The 15,931-nt window shown below is 37.0% G+C and overlaps 1 protein-coding gene across 1 annotated transcript; it reads left to right on the forward strand.

The window, feature by feature from the left end:
* The first annotated feature begins 9,321 nt into the window (after window positions 1-9,321).
* LOC128656917 (interleukin-17F-like) lies at window positions 9,322-14,882 on the forward strand. The gene is made up of 3 exons (XM_053711091.1): window positions 9,322-9,339; window positions 9,957-10,162; window positions 14,645-14,882. Exons 1-3 carry the CDS (start codon window positions 9,322-9,324, stop codon window positions 14,880-14,882), a joined length of 462 nt encoding a protein of 153 aa, XP_053567066.1.
* Window positions 14,883-15,931: the final 1,049 nt, after the last annotated feature.

Genomic DNA, 15,931 nt, shown 5'->3' on the forward strand with positions numbered 1-15,931 from the left:
TTTTAAAAAATGATAACCCTGATATGAGTGATAATACAGGGAAAGACTGTGTTTAAAGTAACCTGTTTAGTTATTGTTTATTATGGATTGGTTGTATTCCCTGGGAAAGACTTTTAAGGAATTACAACTGATAATATTGTATGTGACCCCAGGATGATCAAATATTTCAAAAGTCTGTCCCAGTTTTGTCACACTGGAGCAATTGAGGTCTTTCACAGCCTTGTCCTCAAATATCAGCCAAAAAAATAATTCACTTTTCAATGGATGCAATGGATGCCTAGCTCTAGCACACAACTGCAACACCAAACATATGCAAGAACGCATCCAAAAATAAACAATAAACAGTGGACTGTATGGACAACTGAAATTTAAGGCAGTTTTCCCAAAAAGTAAAAACGAGTGGCAATTGAGACCTATTTATGAGTCAATGAAAATGGACCACATATATACCATGATTGCCGATGTACTGTGTTTGGCTTCTGGCAAATTTGATTCTACTTGGGAACCTTGAAATGCTACACTGCCTAATAACATTGCTACTAAACCACGTCCATCAAAAGAAACACTGTTGTTAATGTCAAAGTCCCGCTTCATTACAAAATAAATAGAAATGCATCATGTATAAATGCTGTTTTAATGTCATAATGTTTCTAATACAAATAGTTTTGTTGAAAAATAAAAATGTTCATTACTGATTATAATTTTCTTTTGTTTTTCATTCAGTGTCACAGGGTGTCATTATACAAATTGAGTGTCATTATACTAACAGCCTGTATACAAATAGTCGTAAATTAGAGTAGGTAGACAACAGTATTTGTAAGTAAAGACCAGCATGACCAGGGAGGGGGGAGAGTGTGATCATAGTGTGGTGGTGGGATTAGAGGTTGGGAAATCGATCTGGGAGGGGGTTAAATGAAGTCGGGGGGCAGCAACACTACAGAAAAAGTGTGTGTTTTATTAAATAAAGTTGTCAAATTTTGGAAAACGGGGTTCCTGCAGATAGCTGCCAGTACCTAAGATGGTGGTAAATAGTTAGAAGGGGGAGGGTTAGAGAGATTTTTGGGAGGGATCAGGGAGGAGGGAAGGTAAGAGGGTAATCCTACAATAAGAACAATATTAATAATAAAATGTATATAAAAATAAAAAAAAGGTTTAAAACTGCATACTGGCAGACAGATGAGGGTGACCATTGCCATGAGGACTCCAGCTACTCTCCTTTTTTGGTTGTTATCTATCTTTTCATTGAATTTCCTAGACTTTTGCAGCACTGAATAATGCGTTTTGGACGAATCATATGGAATGAATGTTCTGAAAAATTACTTTTTTAGAATATTAGTGTGTGTCAGGGTTGATACTGTGAAAGAATCAAGTGTGCAGTACTTAGCTAGTATAATTGTTTAAGAATAGTATATAGGTATATGTTATTACACTTTAGTTATGAATGTAGCTACTTAGTAACAAAACACACCTTATAATTGTAAGGTAAGTTAATATCAGTAGCTGATGATATTTCAGTCAGTGAGGTTTCATAAGTTATATTGTAACTGGGAATTCCTCAGAGAGTGAGTGAATGTGATCACAATATATATATACTGGCTGCAGGTATAATATGCAGACAGACTGGCTGCAGGTATAATATGTAGTATACAGTATAGCAGGATAAGTAGAATAACCAGAATTATGTTTACATTAGAGAGGTTGTAAGCTTATCAATAGTTGAGAACCTATTGCTTTACAAGTTTAGCATGTAATGCACTTGATGGAACTGTATCGATAAAAAGATTGCTGAGCATTCATGCAGACAGTGAAAAAAAGGAACCGCTATGACTAATACTGAGTAGAAGCAAAGGAAATGCTAAGATAGCGAGATCAACAGCTGATGCAGACAAAAGTTATGATGTATACACACTAGTGATGTCGCGAACAGTTCTGCCGCGAATAGTTTGCAGCGAACATAGCATGTTCACGTTCGCAGCGGACGGCGAACATATGCGATGTTCGATCTGCCCCCTATTCGTCATCATTGAGTAAACTTTGACCCTGTAGCTCACAGTCACAAGACACATTCCAGCCAATCAGCAGCAGACACTCCCTCCCAGACCCTCCCACCTCCTGGACAGCAAAAAATACTTAAAAGACTAACTACTCTGAAAGGAAAACCTATGCATACGAAAATAACAGTGATTTTAATGTACAGTGAGCTGGAAAGGAGCACATTTTGATTTATATTAGACTTAATATTCAGGTTTACACATACACCGGTTTCTTCCTGTGTACTTCGTCCTCCATTGTGAACTTTTACATAGCAGAGAGCTCTTATTATTTCCATGGGAGACATCCCGTTACTCGCAGAGACCACCCACCTTCTTTGATAATTGCATAAAACCAGTCCTTTGGAGGATAAACATGTTTTTTTCACAATTTTGCTTGCAAACTTTTGATTATCAGCCCCTTTCAGCCTGATGTTCTGAAGCTCTCCACTCAGATGAGATAATCGAAAATAATCCTCCAGCGCTGTGAGATCCCTCATCTTTTGAGATAGTAACCCTTATAAGTCTTACATTCAAGTGTTTAAAAGTTACATTGATGACCTGTTTGTGTGAAGTGGGCCTAAGAAGAAATACAACCCTTTTTTGATTGGTTAAACATAAACCATGTGGGTTTGAGATTCACTTTTGAAAACCCCACCACACAAATTAACTGTCTAGACTTGACTCTGATAGGTTCCACGGATGACAGAACAATCTCTAAAGTTTACTGGAAGCCCATTTCAGGGAATTCCCTGCTTTACGCCTCTAGCTGTCATCCTAGATATACTCCATATGCAGTGGCTAAGGGCCAATTTACCCAATTAAGGAGAAACTGCACAGAATATACAGACTATCATTGTGAGGCTGATCTTTTAGTGGAGATATTGAGGGAGAGAAAATATTTCCTGAGGGATATCAATAGGGCAAGAAAGGCAGTGGAGGCCGCAGATGATGGGCTAACTGGACTGGTTGAGGAGGGTTTGACATTCTCCTCCAGGAGATGTGTCACCTTGGGAGGGATTTTAGCTCCCACTCAATTAAAGAATAGTGATACACCCTCTTCCAGTTCTTGGCTGTCATGTGCAGCTACCTACAAATGTGGTCACAAAAAGTACAGGCCTTGTGAATTTGTTAGGGTAACTAAAAATTTCACCTCATTTGTCACGGGCGAGACTTTTGATATTAGACATTACTTGACATGTATGTTGACTCTTGTAGTTTATCTTATCAGTTGTTAACAATGTAAGCTACAATACATAGGTCTCACGACCCGGGACGTGAATTTCTGTATCAGGGAACATTTATCAACTATTACTATTAGCAGGTACTCCACCCCTTTGGTTCAACACTTTTCTAACGTCCATCAAAACAATTTAAGCACTTTTAGTTGGAATATCATTGAGAGAGTGTTTAAACCTAAAAGAGGGGGGACCTATGCCAAATACTGCTGCACCTTAACTAGTCCACCGCCTCTGAGGTTGTGGACATAAATCCGCCCGATCCTATATGTTCGGGCTGATTGACACCCCCTGCTTGCGGCCGTGAATCTGCAGGGGGCGGCATTGCGCAAGCAGTTTACTAGAATTGCTTGTGCAATGTTAAATGCTAACAGCATATGCTGTCAGCATTCAGCGATGTCTGGCGGACATGATACACTACAGCGTATTATGTCCACCAGACATTGATAATTCGGCCCCTATGTCTTAAGTATAAGTATGTGATCCTTTTAGCTAGTATTATTATATCCTTGATGAAAACAGCTTATGTTGTTTTTGTAGCTTACACTGTTCTGTATAAACTTTGTGCATTTTGAGTAAATCTAATGATACATTGTGTTTATGTATTGATATACACACATTTATCTGAAGTGTATTTCTTTAATTGTTATAAATGTCTATGTGTTCCTGTTCATTAAGAAAGTCCATGACGGTTGTAGCTATTTTCAAATGTTTGACCAATAACAGAGGAGTTCCCAAGGGTATAACTGAACCCCTCTCACAATTATCATGATATGTTTTAAGCATTTTACATCAGCAAGTCTCACTGATTTATCTTGCTAGCTGTATGCAAGTGAATTTTGCTCAACATTCACAATACACTAATTTAACTGATTGAAAACTAATGTATACTAAACTAGAGGCAAATGCAAGCTAAATTGAAGCAAAAACATTTCGGTTTAATTTGTTGCAAACTGAGAATTTTGTCAATCTTATCTAAGTAGCATTCCCTGCAGCAATGCAAGGAATGTCACTTAGAGAAGTATAGAATAATTTTGTGATAGATTATGCAGTGCTGGTGGATTATTTTAGATCATCTCCTCTGAGCAGAGACCCTTATGGAAGACACCTCTCATATCTCTTGACTTCCAGGTTCCGCCCTTTTTTAAGATAATTCATTGAGCCACTATGAAATCTGCACCAGTACATGGTGAATTGTGCCAAATGCCTTGTGCCAACATTTTGGACAAAACTATTGTCCCTGTAATTGCAGAATGGGCACAGATGGTTACTCTATCTTGAGAAAATACACTATAATTTGAAAGGTAAAAGAGGCTTTATATATATATATATATATATATATATATATATATACGTGAATATATATATATATATATATATATATATATATATATATATACGTATATATACATATATATTATTATTATTATTTTTTTATTTATATTTTTCCTTTTATATGTCAATGGTTTACCTTTAAAAAATAATTTGTGGTAGAAATCACAAATAAATTGTAAAAGTTATGTCTTGCTTTTACATACACTTTGGTAAAGTGACCCTTGTTGAATACAATGCTCTAAAAAGGTTTCAATTCTCATTGTTTGAATGATACAAGCTATTTTTCAGAACTGGGTCAATGCCCTGATTTTAAAATTGCTCTGTTAGTATAATGATACTCATTCCACCTTGCATCTTAGATGCACCTATGTGGAAAGTGCAACCTGAAGAAAAAAACAATATACACTGATACATATGCATATAGAGCACCTGGGTTATTTTTTATCAAATGGGCAGCCCACAATTGTAACAGTATTATAGATACTCATTTGCATTTCAGTTTACTCAGCAGGGTAACATTACCAATCTCACCTCACTTATGGTATCAGAGCCTTAACCATGCTTTTAATAATATAAGTACATTTCCACCAGGGTTTCTATTAACGTATTCATTAATTGAAATACAACCCCAATTCCGAAAAAGTTGGGACAGTATGGAAAATGCAAAAAAAATTAAAGCGTTATTTGATCCTGTACTATATTGAAAACACATTATTCACACATTAGTTGATGTTTTACTTTGTGAATTTAATGGGGTTTTTTAAATTTTACACTCATTTCAAATCTGATGACTGCAACATTTTCCAAAAAAGTTGGGACAGTAAAGGTGTACAGCAAGGGGATATATTATTTACAACAGAATACACTAAACAATTTCCACAAATAGTACAACTACTCAAGAATAGTTTATCAATATTGTTTACTGATGATATACTGAAAGAAACAATAGGATCCTGTAAGTTTGTTTCTTAAAAACAGTTACATTAGCCACAACACTAGCACCCAGTATGGTATTAAGATCAAGAAGTAAGAGGACCTGGTTAAATACACTAGGCAATCATAAATGTGGTGGCAGATGTTGTCTTACTTGCAGTATGATAGATGTGAGCAGATAATTTAGACCATCAGTAGACTATTGCACATATAGCATTGATTTTTATGCTAATTGCAAAACCACATTTGTGGTGTACTTATTGGAGTGTTCGATATGCCACAGTGAGTATGTTGGCAAAATATCGCGACAATTGGGCACGAGAGCACGTGAACACTTTAATGATGTCAAAAACTTCAATAAGGACTCGAGTGTTGCCCAACACTTCAATGGTGTGCACCTAACAAACGTAGGTACATTTCTGATCAAAGCAATAGATATAGCTCAGACGCCGGTTAGAGGGGGCAATAAATATAACATACCCGATAAAAAGGAACTTTATTGGATTTTTAAACTGAAAACAAGGGTCCCACTAGATTTAAACAGTTATTTTGTTTAGACCGAGGAAGTAAGAGATTGTCTCGTGTGGGAAGCATATGTATGTATGCATCATTAAAATAGATCTATATTCAGGGGTTAAAATTTTTATTCATTATATATATTTTATTAGGAGTATGTGTTTTCACACTAACTTTTTTTGAATAGTATAATTGAATACACTATTAACCTCTTTATTTAGAAATTGGATATATGGTTGCCATATAGAGAGGATGCTATCTTATTCACAATATGCAACCACTATTGGTTACTCATTGCAGCTAACATCTGTTCAGGATATTACCAGTAGGTGCGGGATGTTGTCATGTACCTGTACACATGCATATGTATATGCGTTGTATCGCCACCATGGGGAAACAATGTTATGTAGAATGTTACTTGCAGTATTAATAATGATATAATATGGGCACAATTTCTTTAGATAGTAGGTATGAACTCTAACAATATGTTCCTCAGCTTTTGTAGAATGTAGATATCTGGTATGATAACACTGTTGATGATGTGTATGATTTTCTGTTTTTAGAAGTTGTCTGTATGTATCTTTAAATTTGTTAAGTATGGGCAAGTGTAAGGGCAATTGGTGCCCTATTTAATGATGGATGTTGTACACAACAATTGAGTCTCTGATGAAGCACCACTAGGGGGCGTGAAACGCGTCAGTCTACCCTCCTGTCTATGTCTGTCTAGGTTTTATTATACGAATAAACCTATGTTTTTCATTTGAACCTGTTGTGCGGCCTCACGTTTGTTTATGTTGCTTTGGGCGGATGGTTCTCGCACCACTTGGCTTTGCACCTTGCATGGTTAGAGTTTTGAGGGCTGTGGCTTACCATGTTTGCTGGCGGATGACGTCATCAACCCACAACACCGCATCTTCTGAGGGATTGTGAGCTGTAGCGGTTGTAATCTCACTTTAATCCGTTTACCACTGTGTAACATCATCTTTTCTTTAAATAACACTTATTAAGCTTTTGGGCACTGAAGACACCAGTTTGTTAAGTTTGCAAACAGAATTTTCCCCCATTCATCCATTATGCATTTCTTCAGCTGTGCAACTGTAACAGGGACTTTGTTGCCTTACTTTGCACTTCATAACGCGCCACACATTCTCAATTGGAAAAAGGTTGGACCACAAAACACAATTCCACTGTGTTACTGTCTATCTCAGATGAGACCGAGGCAAGAGAGGTCAGCTTCAGGACAGTGTTGATGTATGGCTTCTGCTTTGCATAGTAAACCCTTAACTTGCATCTGTGGATGCAGCGGCGAATGGTGTTGACTGACAAAGGTTTACTAAAGATTTCCTGAGCCCATGTCTGAGGGATCGGAGATCACGAGCATTCAGAATTGATTTTCGACCTTGCCCCCGATTTGCCTTTGAGGAATATTGTTCCCAAAGTGTTGGATTATTTGCTGAGGCATCTGTTGGCAGATTGGCGAGCCTCAACCCATCCTTGCTCTTAAAGGACTAGGCTTTTTTTTGGAGGATCCTTATATACTATGATTTCACGATTACATCACCAGTCATCAGATTTGAAATGAGTGTATATTTTCAAAAATACATTAAATTCACAAAGGAAAACATAAAATAATGTGTTAATAATGTGTTTTCAATATAGTACAGGGTGAATTGAATTTTAAAAATTACTCTTTTTGTTTTTGCATTTTCCATAATGTCCCAACTTTTTGGGGTTGTATATCAATACCGCTAGTTTATAAACTGTTAGAAAGAGGCTATCTTTGCCTTACTCTTTACTATAAGATTTATCAAGTATTCTGTAATTTACCATTATAAGTCATAGTTATATGGTGTCTCACAAACTAATAAGGTTTAATCTTGTAACCTTTTTTCTGCATTGTATCCCACTAGGGTCACTTTAACAAAGTGTATGTAAGCAAGGCCATAACTTTTAAAATGTATTTGTGATTTCTACCACAGATGATGTTATAAAGGTAAACCATTAGTAAATAAGTATTCAGGTACTGTTAGTCAATACATTTTGACATATAAAAGGATAAATATACCTATATGTTTTATTGAACATAAGAACCAAAAAGCCATAGATTTTTTTTTAAATGTGTTTATTTGTAGCTATATTTTTCTGTCAGAGGGTAACACTGTATGTATCAATTTTGTAGATATTGATGTCTTAAAAAAGGCTTATGGATAAGTCAAAACGTCAACACAATTGATGTTTTTTAAAATTGAGGAAATAAAGAAATATTGTTTTTAGACCTTAGAGTGCCCTTCAATGATTGACATATATATATATATATATACACATATTCATTCATTATCTTACCAGTGTACGACCCTCACTTAGTATCCTGATTCAATACTTTTCCTTATATTGTCATCTATAGTGAGAAATATTATTATCTCCAAATCTATATTCAGGAATATATCATTTGGGATGCTTTAATTTTAACTTAATTCTCCCAAATACTTGAGAATGCTCCCATACGATAGTTATCGTGTAGTTGTCTAGAGTGAGGTCCATGCTATTTTCATACTTAAATATTATAAAATCTTAGCCATTAAAGCCTATTCTCACGTCAGCCGTAACACTTAATTCTTCCTCAATATAATCTAATCTATAATCTATAATCTATTTATGTATAGTAAAACCTCAAGATTCCCCTTATTGTTAATGTCTAATCATTACCCTTGTTTATATTCATTTATATTTATATATCTTTAAATGTAACCACTTTACCTCTGTGGGGCATCATGAGTGAAATAAACACAGTTTCCCTGTAAGATATTTAGTGACTTTATTTCATTGTTATTACTGTATAATGAGCAGCAGACTAAAACTACAGTTCAATAATCTGTCTCCCAGGAAATGCTAAATAGAATGCAGTCACTAAGAGGTTAAGAACTACTAGCAAAGATATTTGCATAACATTTTTCCTAGTTCTGTTGCTATTAATATCTGACTTCATTAATCTAAAACTTGTTGTATAGGTGCAGGAAGAATAAATGTGTCTGATTTACAACCTCATATTTTCCTCTCATTTGACGACGGACTATGACATAGTTCTATTTTAAAGAAGAAGAAAAAATCACAGAGGAAATCCTCATTACAATGCAATCACACATTACAGATACCAGTGGAAACCCCTGTGCAAGCAGAGGTCCCTATAAAATAATGGGTCAGGACACAAGCATCTCACAACACTCACCTGCAATTCTTTCATCACATAGAGAAGGAGCACGAGGCGCACAATGAGTTTGCTAACAATGGTAAGTATTAATATTACTGTATTCTATGTAACGTCAGACAGATTCTGAAATGACACACTGATGTGTATGTACGACAGTAGTTATATTCTTGTATTGAATAACAAAATATCAAACTGCAATCCAAGTTGAGGATAAAGTATCTTGTGATATTGATTCCTCAGTTTTCTCTGAATAAAATAATGATATCTATCTATCTATCTATCTATCTATCTATCTATCTATCTATCTTTCTAGCTATCTGTCTGTCTCTCTGTTTATCTTTATGTTGTCTATCTATCTGTCTATGTCTAGTTCTCTATCTATCCACCTCTGTCTATGTTGATAAACAGTTTTTTTAAAGGCAATAATTGCTAAATATGTAAATATGAATTTTGTTTAATTTTTATTATGATTATTATTATTATGGCATCTATATTCATATACTAACATGTGACTTCATATACTACATGTGGATGTTTAATGTATTAATCATTTTAAATTTAATAGTGTCCCGTTAATATAAATATTTCAAGGACTAAAACACTTTTTTCCTTTTACTTATAATTTTGTATTAATAAACTCATAATAGGAATTATAGAGAGCTGGACAATGCTAATGTATTTCCTTCTTTCTTTCAGTTTCACATCCCATTGTTACTGGTTATGCTGGGAGCCAGTATAACAGTGTCTGTCTATGGTGTAGATCTGCATCATCTCAACAAAGGATGCCCACCCAGAAGTATGGCATTTCCACCAGTAGTGCGGGTCAGCCTGAATATCAGCGGACAAGTCCAGAATGTAGCAAATGACATCAGAAAGCGCTCCTCCTCACCCTGGGATTACAGGTAAAATTAATATATTTTCTGTTCATGAAACAATTATAATTTTAATTAATTAATTTATGGTTATTGTAATTAAAAAATAAATAAATAATATATATAACACACAGAGAAAACCCAGCACTCACTCACCCAGCACTCTATTTTTTAGACTATATATTTGTATTTCATTAAAATATTTTTTTTTATAGCATTAATAATTTAACTTTTATATGTAACTTGAATATGTATACATACATTAATATATAAACACGGGTGTGTGTCTGCATAACATTGGTTTCTATTCAGAGCATAATTCATGTGTGGGGGTTATTGCATTGGAGGCATTTTGACCTAGAATTATGTATGTAAATTACTGTTCTACAGGGTCCCAGCTAGGTACAAAGGATACATAGGGATAGATTTATCAACTGTCGGGAGGACATGATCCGTTGTCCGCCAGCTCAGACTTCTTAACTTAAGTTTCAGGTGGACCTGAAACTTTGGGGGTAGATTGCATCATCTGCTGCTTGATAAATCTACCCCATGTTATGTAATATCTCTCTCAGAGTGGCAGTTATCTATTTCCCCCCTGGACCAACCTTCTAATTCCTTGACAACTTTGCTGCCTGGCTTCCTCATTTTCTCTCTACAAATACAGCTACTCTAATTCTAGGGGAGCTCAACATCCCCATTGATAACCCAACTGCCACTGCTGACTCTAAACTTCACTCATTATTTACTAGCTCCTTCAATCTTTCACAATACACTCTATTCCAAAATGCCGCAATGGACACTCTATTGATCTGGTACTCTCCTATCTCTGCTCTCTCTCTGATGTCACCTGTCGCCCATTTCCCATCTCAGACCACCATCTGCACACCTATAATCTTAATATACAGGCTAAACCTACTTCTCCCCCTTGCCCCCACACCTGTAGAAATCTGCACACTGTGGATCTTCTACAACTTTCCAACCTTTTTAAAAAATCCCTTCCCCCCACACTTCCACTATATTCTGCCCTGACCTTGCTACAACCCACTATAACAATACTCTCTCCTCTGCACTTGACACTCTTGCTCCTCCCCAACTACGCAAAGCCCCTCATCGTGAGCTCCAGCCCTGGCACTCTCAGCAAACATGCCACTTACAAAAATGCTCCCGCACTGTTGAACGTGCCTGGAGGAAACCCGGCTCTGAACCTGATTTTTATCCACTATAAGTTTATTCTTCATTCTTACACCTCTGCTCTTCACTTAGCTAAGCAAACCTACTTCTCTTATCTTATATCTTCTCACTCCTCAAACCCTAAATGACTCTTCTCCATTTTCAAATCTCTCCTCTATCCACCTGCACCACCTCCTTCATCTGCCTTTAGTGCTCAAGACCTGGCAGACTAATTTTTCAATAAAACACTTACCATCCAAAGAAACATCCCAACACAAGCCTGCAATCTTCCATCTTCACCCCTAGTCATTCCATCTGTCACTCTCTGCACCCTCCCCCAACCACTGAGAATGAAGTGGGTTCCTTATTGTCTTCCTCAAACCTCACTACCTTGAACCACTTGAACGTATTCGTTAACATCTAATACCTTCTGTGTCTTCCCCCCTCACTCCAACTCTTACTCACATATTCAACCTATCCGTTTCTACCGGTTCATTCCCATCTTCCTTCAAAAATGCAAAGGTAACCCCCATCCTCAAAAAACCCTCCCTCAACCCTAATTCTCCTGCAAACTACCGCCCCATATCACTGCTTCCGCTAGCTTCAAAGTCTGTGAATAACTAGTTTTCAATCACCTAAACCACTTCCTGTCCTCCAATTTATTGATTGACCCCTGCAATCGGGTTTCTGTCCCCAATACTCAACTGAGACTGCCCTTCCCAAGTGCTATGCCTTAGTACTTACATATAATTAGAATGTCAGAAAGTATTTATATAACAGTCTCACACAGAGTTTCCTCTAATTGGTAAAAGGAATCAGGAGTTTTGATCATAGACTGTTTATGTTTTTAACACAAGACCAGTTTTGCACTGCTTTAGTAGGTATGGCAACAGAATCAGTAGTAAAAATAAGCAGTACATATAACAATACTGAAAAGACAGGATTCTTCAGGCACAAGTACAACACAGGGTTAAGCAGGAAACAGAGCGGTTACTTGCATCTACAAAGTAACTAACTTATCTGCCAGATGGTACAACTCACAGTTATGGTGTTACTTGAGTGAATTACGATCAGAAACAAAGTAGCAGTTTTTCTCTGCAATGGCAGCTTGTAACTGAGAGTCCGGTCATGTGATGTGAACTCACTATGGAGGAGAGATGACGGATCTGCATATATCTTGAATGGAGTGTCAGGTAGGAAGTGGATCCGTGAGACAGGCTTTGATACACATAAGGTAAATGCAAATTTTGAGGAAGACAAAAGAGCAAAAGGGCAAATACCTTGGATGTACTCAAGCCTGGGAGAGGATCCGGATAAGGTCTTTGAATCAGCTACAGCTGACAAGGAGCTAGTAACAGAAGCTGAATAGAGAGCAAAGTTCAGAAACAATTATATTCAATTAGGAACATGTAATACAGTTGACAGATTCCTCTCTAGGAAGGTTTAAAGCACAAAAGGTTCAGTATAAGTAGAAAGTTCAATCCTGAACTGAAGAAAGGCTTAGGAGCACAATAAGGCAACAGCCAAAATAAAAATACCAAGCACTGTGTGAGTGCAAGAGGCGGGCTTAAATAGGCAGTTGGGAAAAAAAGGTAACTAAACCTTAAAGGGCCAGGCCATATTTGACACCAAGGATACTAACGATTTCCCTTCTGCTACAAACAATGGCTACTACTCTATACTCATCTTACTTGACCTCTCTGCTGCCTTTGACACCATTGACCATCCCCTCCTCCTACGGGCTCTCAGCTCTCTTGGGGTCTGTTACACTGTCCTCTCCTGGATTCACTCTTATATCTCTAACAGGTCCTTCTTTGTCTCTTTTGCTGGTGACTCCTCCTGTCCATTGACTTGTCTGTTGGAGTACCTCAAGGCTCTGTTCTGGGTCCTCTACTCTTCTCTATTTACACTTCTTCACTGGGTAAACTTATCAACAGATATGGCTTTAACTATCACCTCTATGCTGATGATTTCCAGAACTATCTATCCACCCCTGCACTCTCTCCTGTCAATTCTCATATCAGCGACTGCTTATCTGGCATTTCTTCTTGGATGGCCTCTCATCACCTAAAAATAAACATGTCCAAGACCGAGCTACTACTAGTCCCCCCTCTAATTCTACTCTAGTTTCTAACTTTTCTATCACTGTTGCTGGCACCACTATCTCCCCATCACCCCAAGTCCGTTGCCTTGGAGTCACACTTGACTCAAATCTGTCTGTCATGCCCCACATCCAATTGCTCTCTTCATCCTGCTGCAACCATCTACACAATATCTCCAAAATTCGCCCGTTTCTGAACGTTGAAACTCCTAAACAGATAATCCACTCCCTGGTAATTTCCCGACTTGACTACTGTAGTAACCTAATAACTGGCCTCCCTCTCTCCCCTTCAATTCATCATAAATGCCTCTGCCAGACTAATCCACCTATCCCGACACTCTGTACCTGCACCGCTCTGTGAGTCCTTTCACTGGTTCAACCATTCACAGCAGAATTAAATATTCTCACCCTGACATACAAAGCCCTCACCAATAATGCCCCACCCTACCTGTCCTCCCTCATCAACAAATATATTCCAGAATTCCCCCTAAGATCCAACAATGACAATCTCCTTACATCCTCTACCATCACCTCCTCCCATGCTAGGCTGCAGGACTTCTATCATGCGGTACCAACCCTCTGGAACGCACTTCCTCAAGCTTTTAGAGAAACCTATCACCCAAACCAGTAACAAATTAATTCCACTTGCCCAGGGCCGGATTGGCCTACCAGGATACCAGGAGATTTCCCGGTGGGTTGCAGCAGTTGGGGCTGGGAAGCTACAAATTAAAGGGGAGATTAATGGCTGCAATTGGGTTGTAGGGTGCTTATATAACAACAATCTGGAATTTTTATTTAATGCAAATTAATATAATTTAATTCTGAAAAAAATATTGGGGAAGGAGTATCCCAGTAATCATCTTTAAGAAAAATGGGGCCTGTGAATTCTACCGACTCAACGGAAAATAGGGCTGGTCTTCATATTTTCCAGGGCTGCTTTTTATTTTCAGTCCGGCCCTGCACTTGCCTAATAGTTGCCCTCACCTAACTCTGCACTAACATCATTCTCAGCTTTGCAGTCTCCAACTCCTGTTTCCCATCCTCCTACCCACCTAGATTGTAAATTCCCACAGGAATAGGGCCCTCAATTTCCCTGTATTTGTCTGTTAAATTTTGTCTTATATTGTAATGTTTCACCGTTGTATTTTTATCTTTGTACCGATGGACAGAGCTGCGGAATCTGTTGGCGCATTATAAATAAGTAATAATAATAATAATATATTTTCTGTTTTATCCTACAGCCTTGATATTGATCAGAACAGATACCCCCATGTCATCGCAGAAGCTAAATGCCAGCATGATGGATGTTTGGATTCTGAGGGTAACATAGACTTCACTATGAGTTCTATCCCCATCAGACAGGAGATGCTGGTCCTGCGTCGGGAGCTCAGAGGATGCAACTACAACTTTAAATTGGAAAAGAAGATAGTTACTGTTGGCTGCACTTGTGTCAGACCCATTATCCAACACATAATGTAGGGACAGTACATACTGTATATTCTTAGATAAACACAGAGTAAATTATAGACATGAAATGTAAACTTTTTTTTTTTGCAAACGTTGTTAAAATGAATCGGGTTTTTTGCAGCAATATTTGTTGCAATATATTTATTTAAAACAATATTTATATAATGAAAAAGTGTATAATTTTTTAATGTATATTTAATGTATTTTTAAATGTTTATTTATATTTTAAACAGATTCCTATGGAATTCCTTTCAAAAAATTTTAAACATGCTGTGCTTGTTTATTAATAAATTAAAGTTTATTGCAAATATAGTAAGGTAGTAAAAAAATATTATTATTCCTAAAACCATCAAACAGCTTTTTTTGTAATATTTTTTATTTATAGCTGTGTGTTAGCCCATTACAAATATTAGCAGCATTCTTGTGAGATAGATACCATTGACTGACATTACCCCTTTAAAGGGACATTCTACACCAAAACAAATGCAAGATAAAGAGGGCTAGATTACAAGTGGAGTACTAATTTATTACGTGCCCGTTAGCTGGTTATTGCCACAGCGAGCTTGCGGTAGCCATTAGTGCCAGAGATTGGATTACTGGTTCATTTTCTAAAAGTGCTCCAAATAGAGGGTATTATAGTTTGTTATTTTTAAAAAAATGCAGTATTTTTTTAATAAAAAAAAAACGGAACTAAACATTTTTTTAAGAGGTTAAAAGTAGCGTTGTGGATGTTAGAAAAAAAAAAGAACGGCATTGAAAAGTGAATTTACATTGCGGTCTATGGGAATTGTGTGTTCCCTGTAAATAAATATGTATTTGCTTATATACTGTACATAAATATTTATGTGTTAATATGTGTATATACACATATTAACACATAAATATATATGTATATATTCATCATATACATATATATTTATTTATCACAGCCCAAAGCTGCAGGATTTGCCCCCTGCACTAGGTGGTTTTCTGTGTCTATCGGCAGCAGAAAGATGCTCCCATTGAAGCCTATGGAAGTACGTACTCGTGAGCACAAGGCTTCCGGACAATGTTAACGCGAG

Source organism: Bombina bombina, chromosome 4 (assembly GCF_027579735.1).
Source record: "Bombina bombina isolate aBomBom1 chromosome 4, aBomBom1.pri, whole genome shotgun sequence".
NCBI classification, from domain to species: Eukaryota; Metazoa; Chordata; class Amphibia; order Anura; family Bombinatoridae; genus Bombina; species Bombina bombina.

Excerpts from the sequence above, each read along its gene's own strand:
- LOC128656917 (XM_053711091.1), top strand. Across the intron at positions 10,163-14,644 it reads TCCTCACCCTGGGATTACAG|CCTTGATATTGATCAGAACA; the intron begins GTAAAATTAATA and ends TTTATCCTACAG.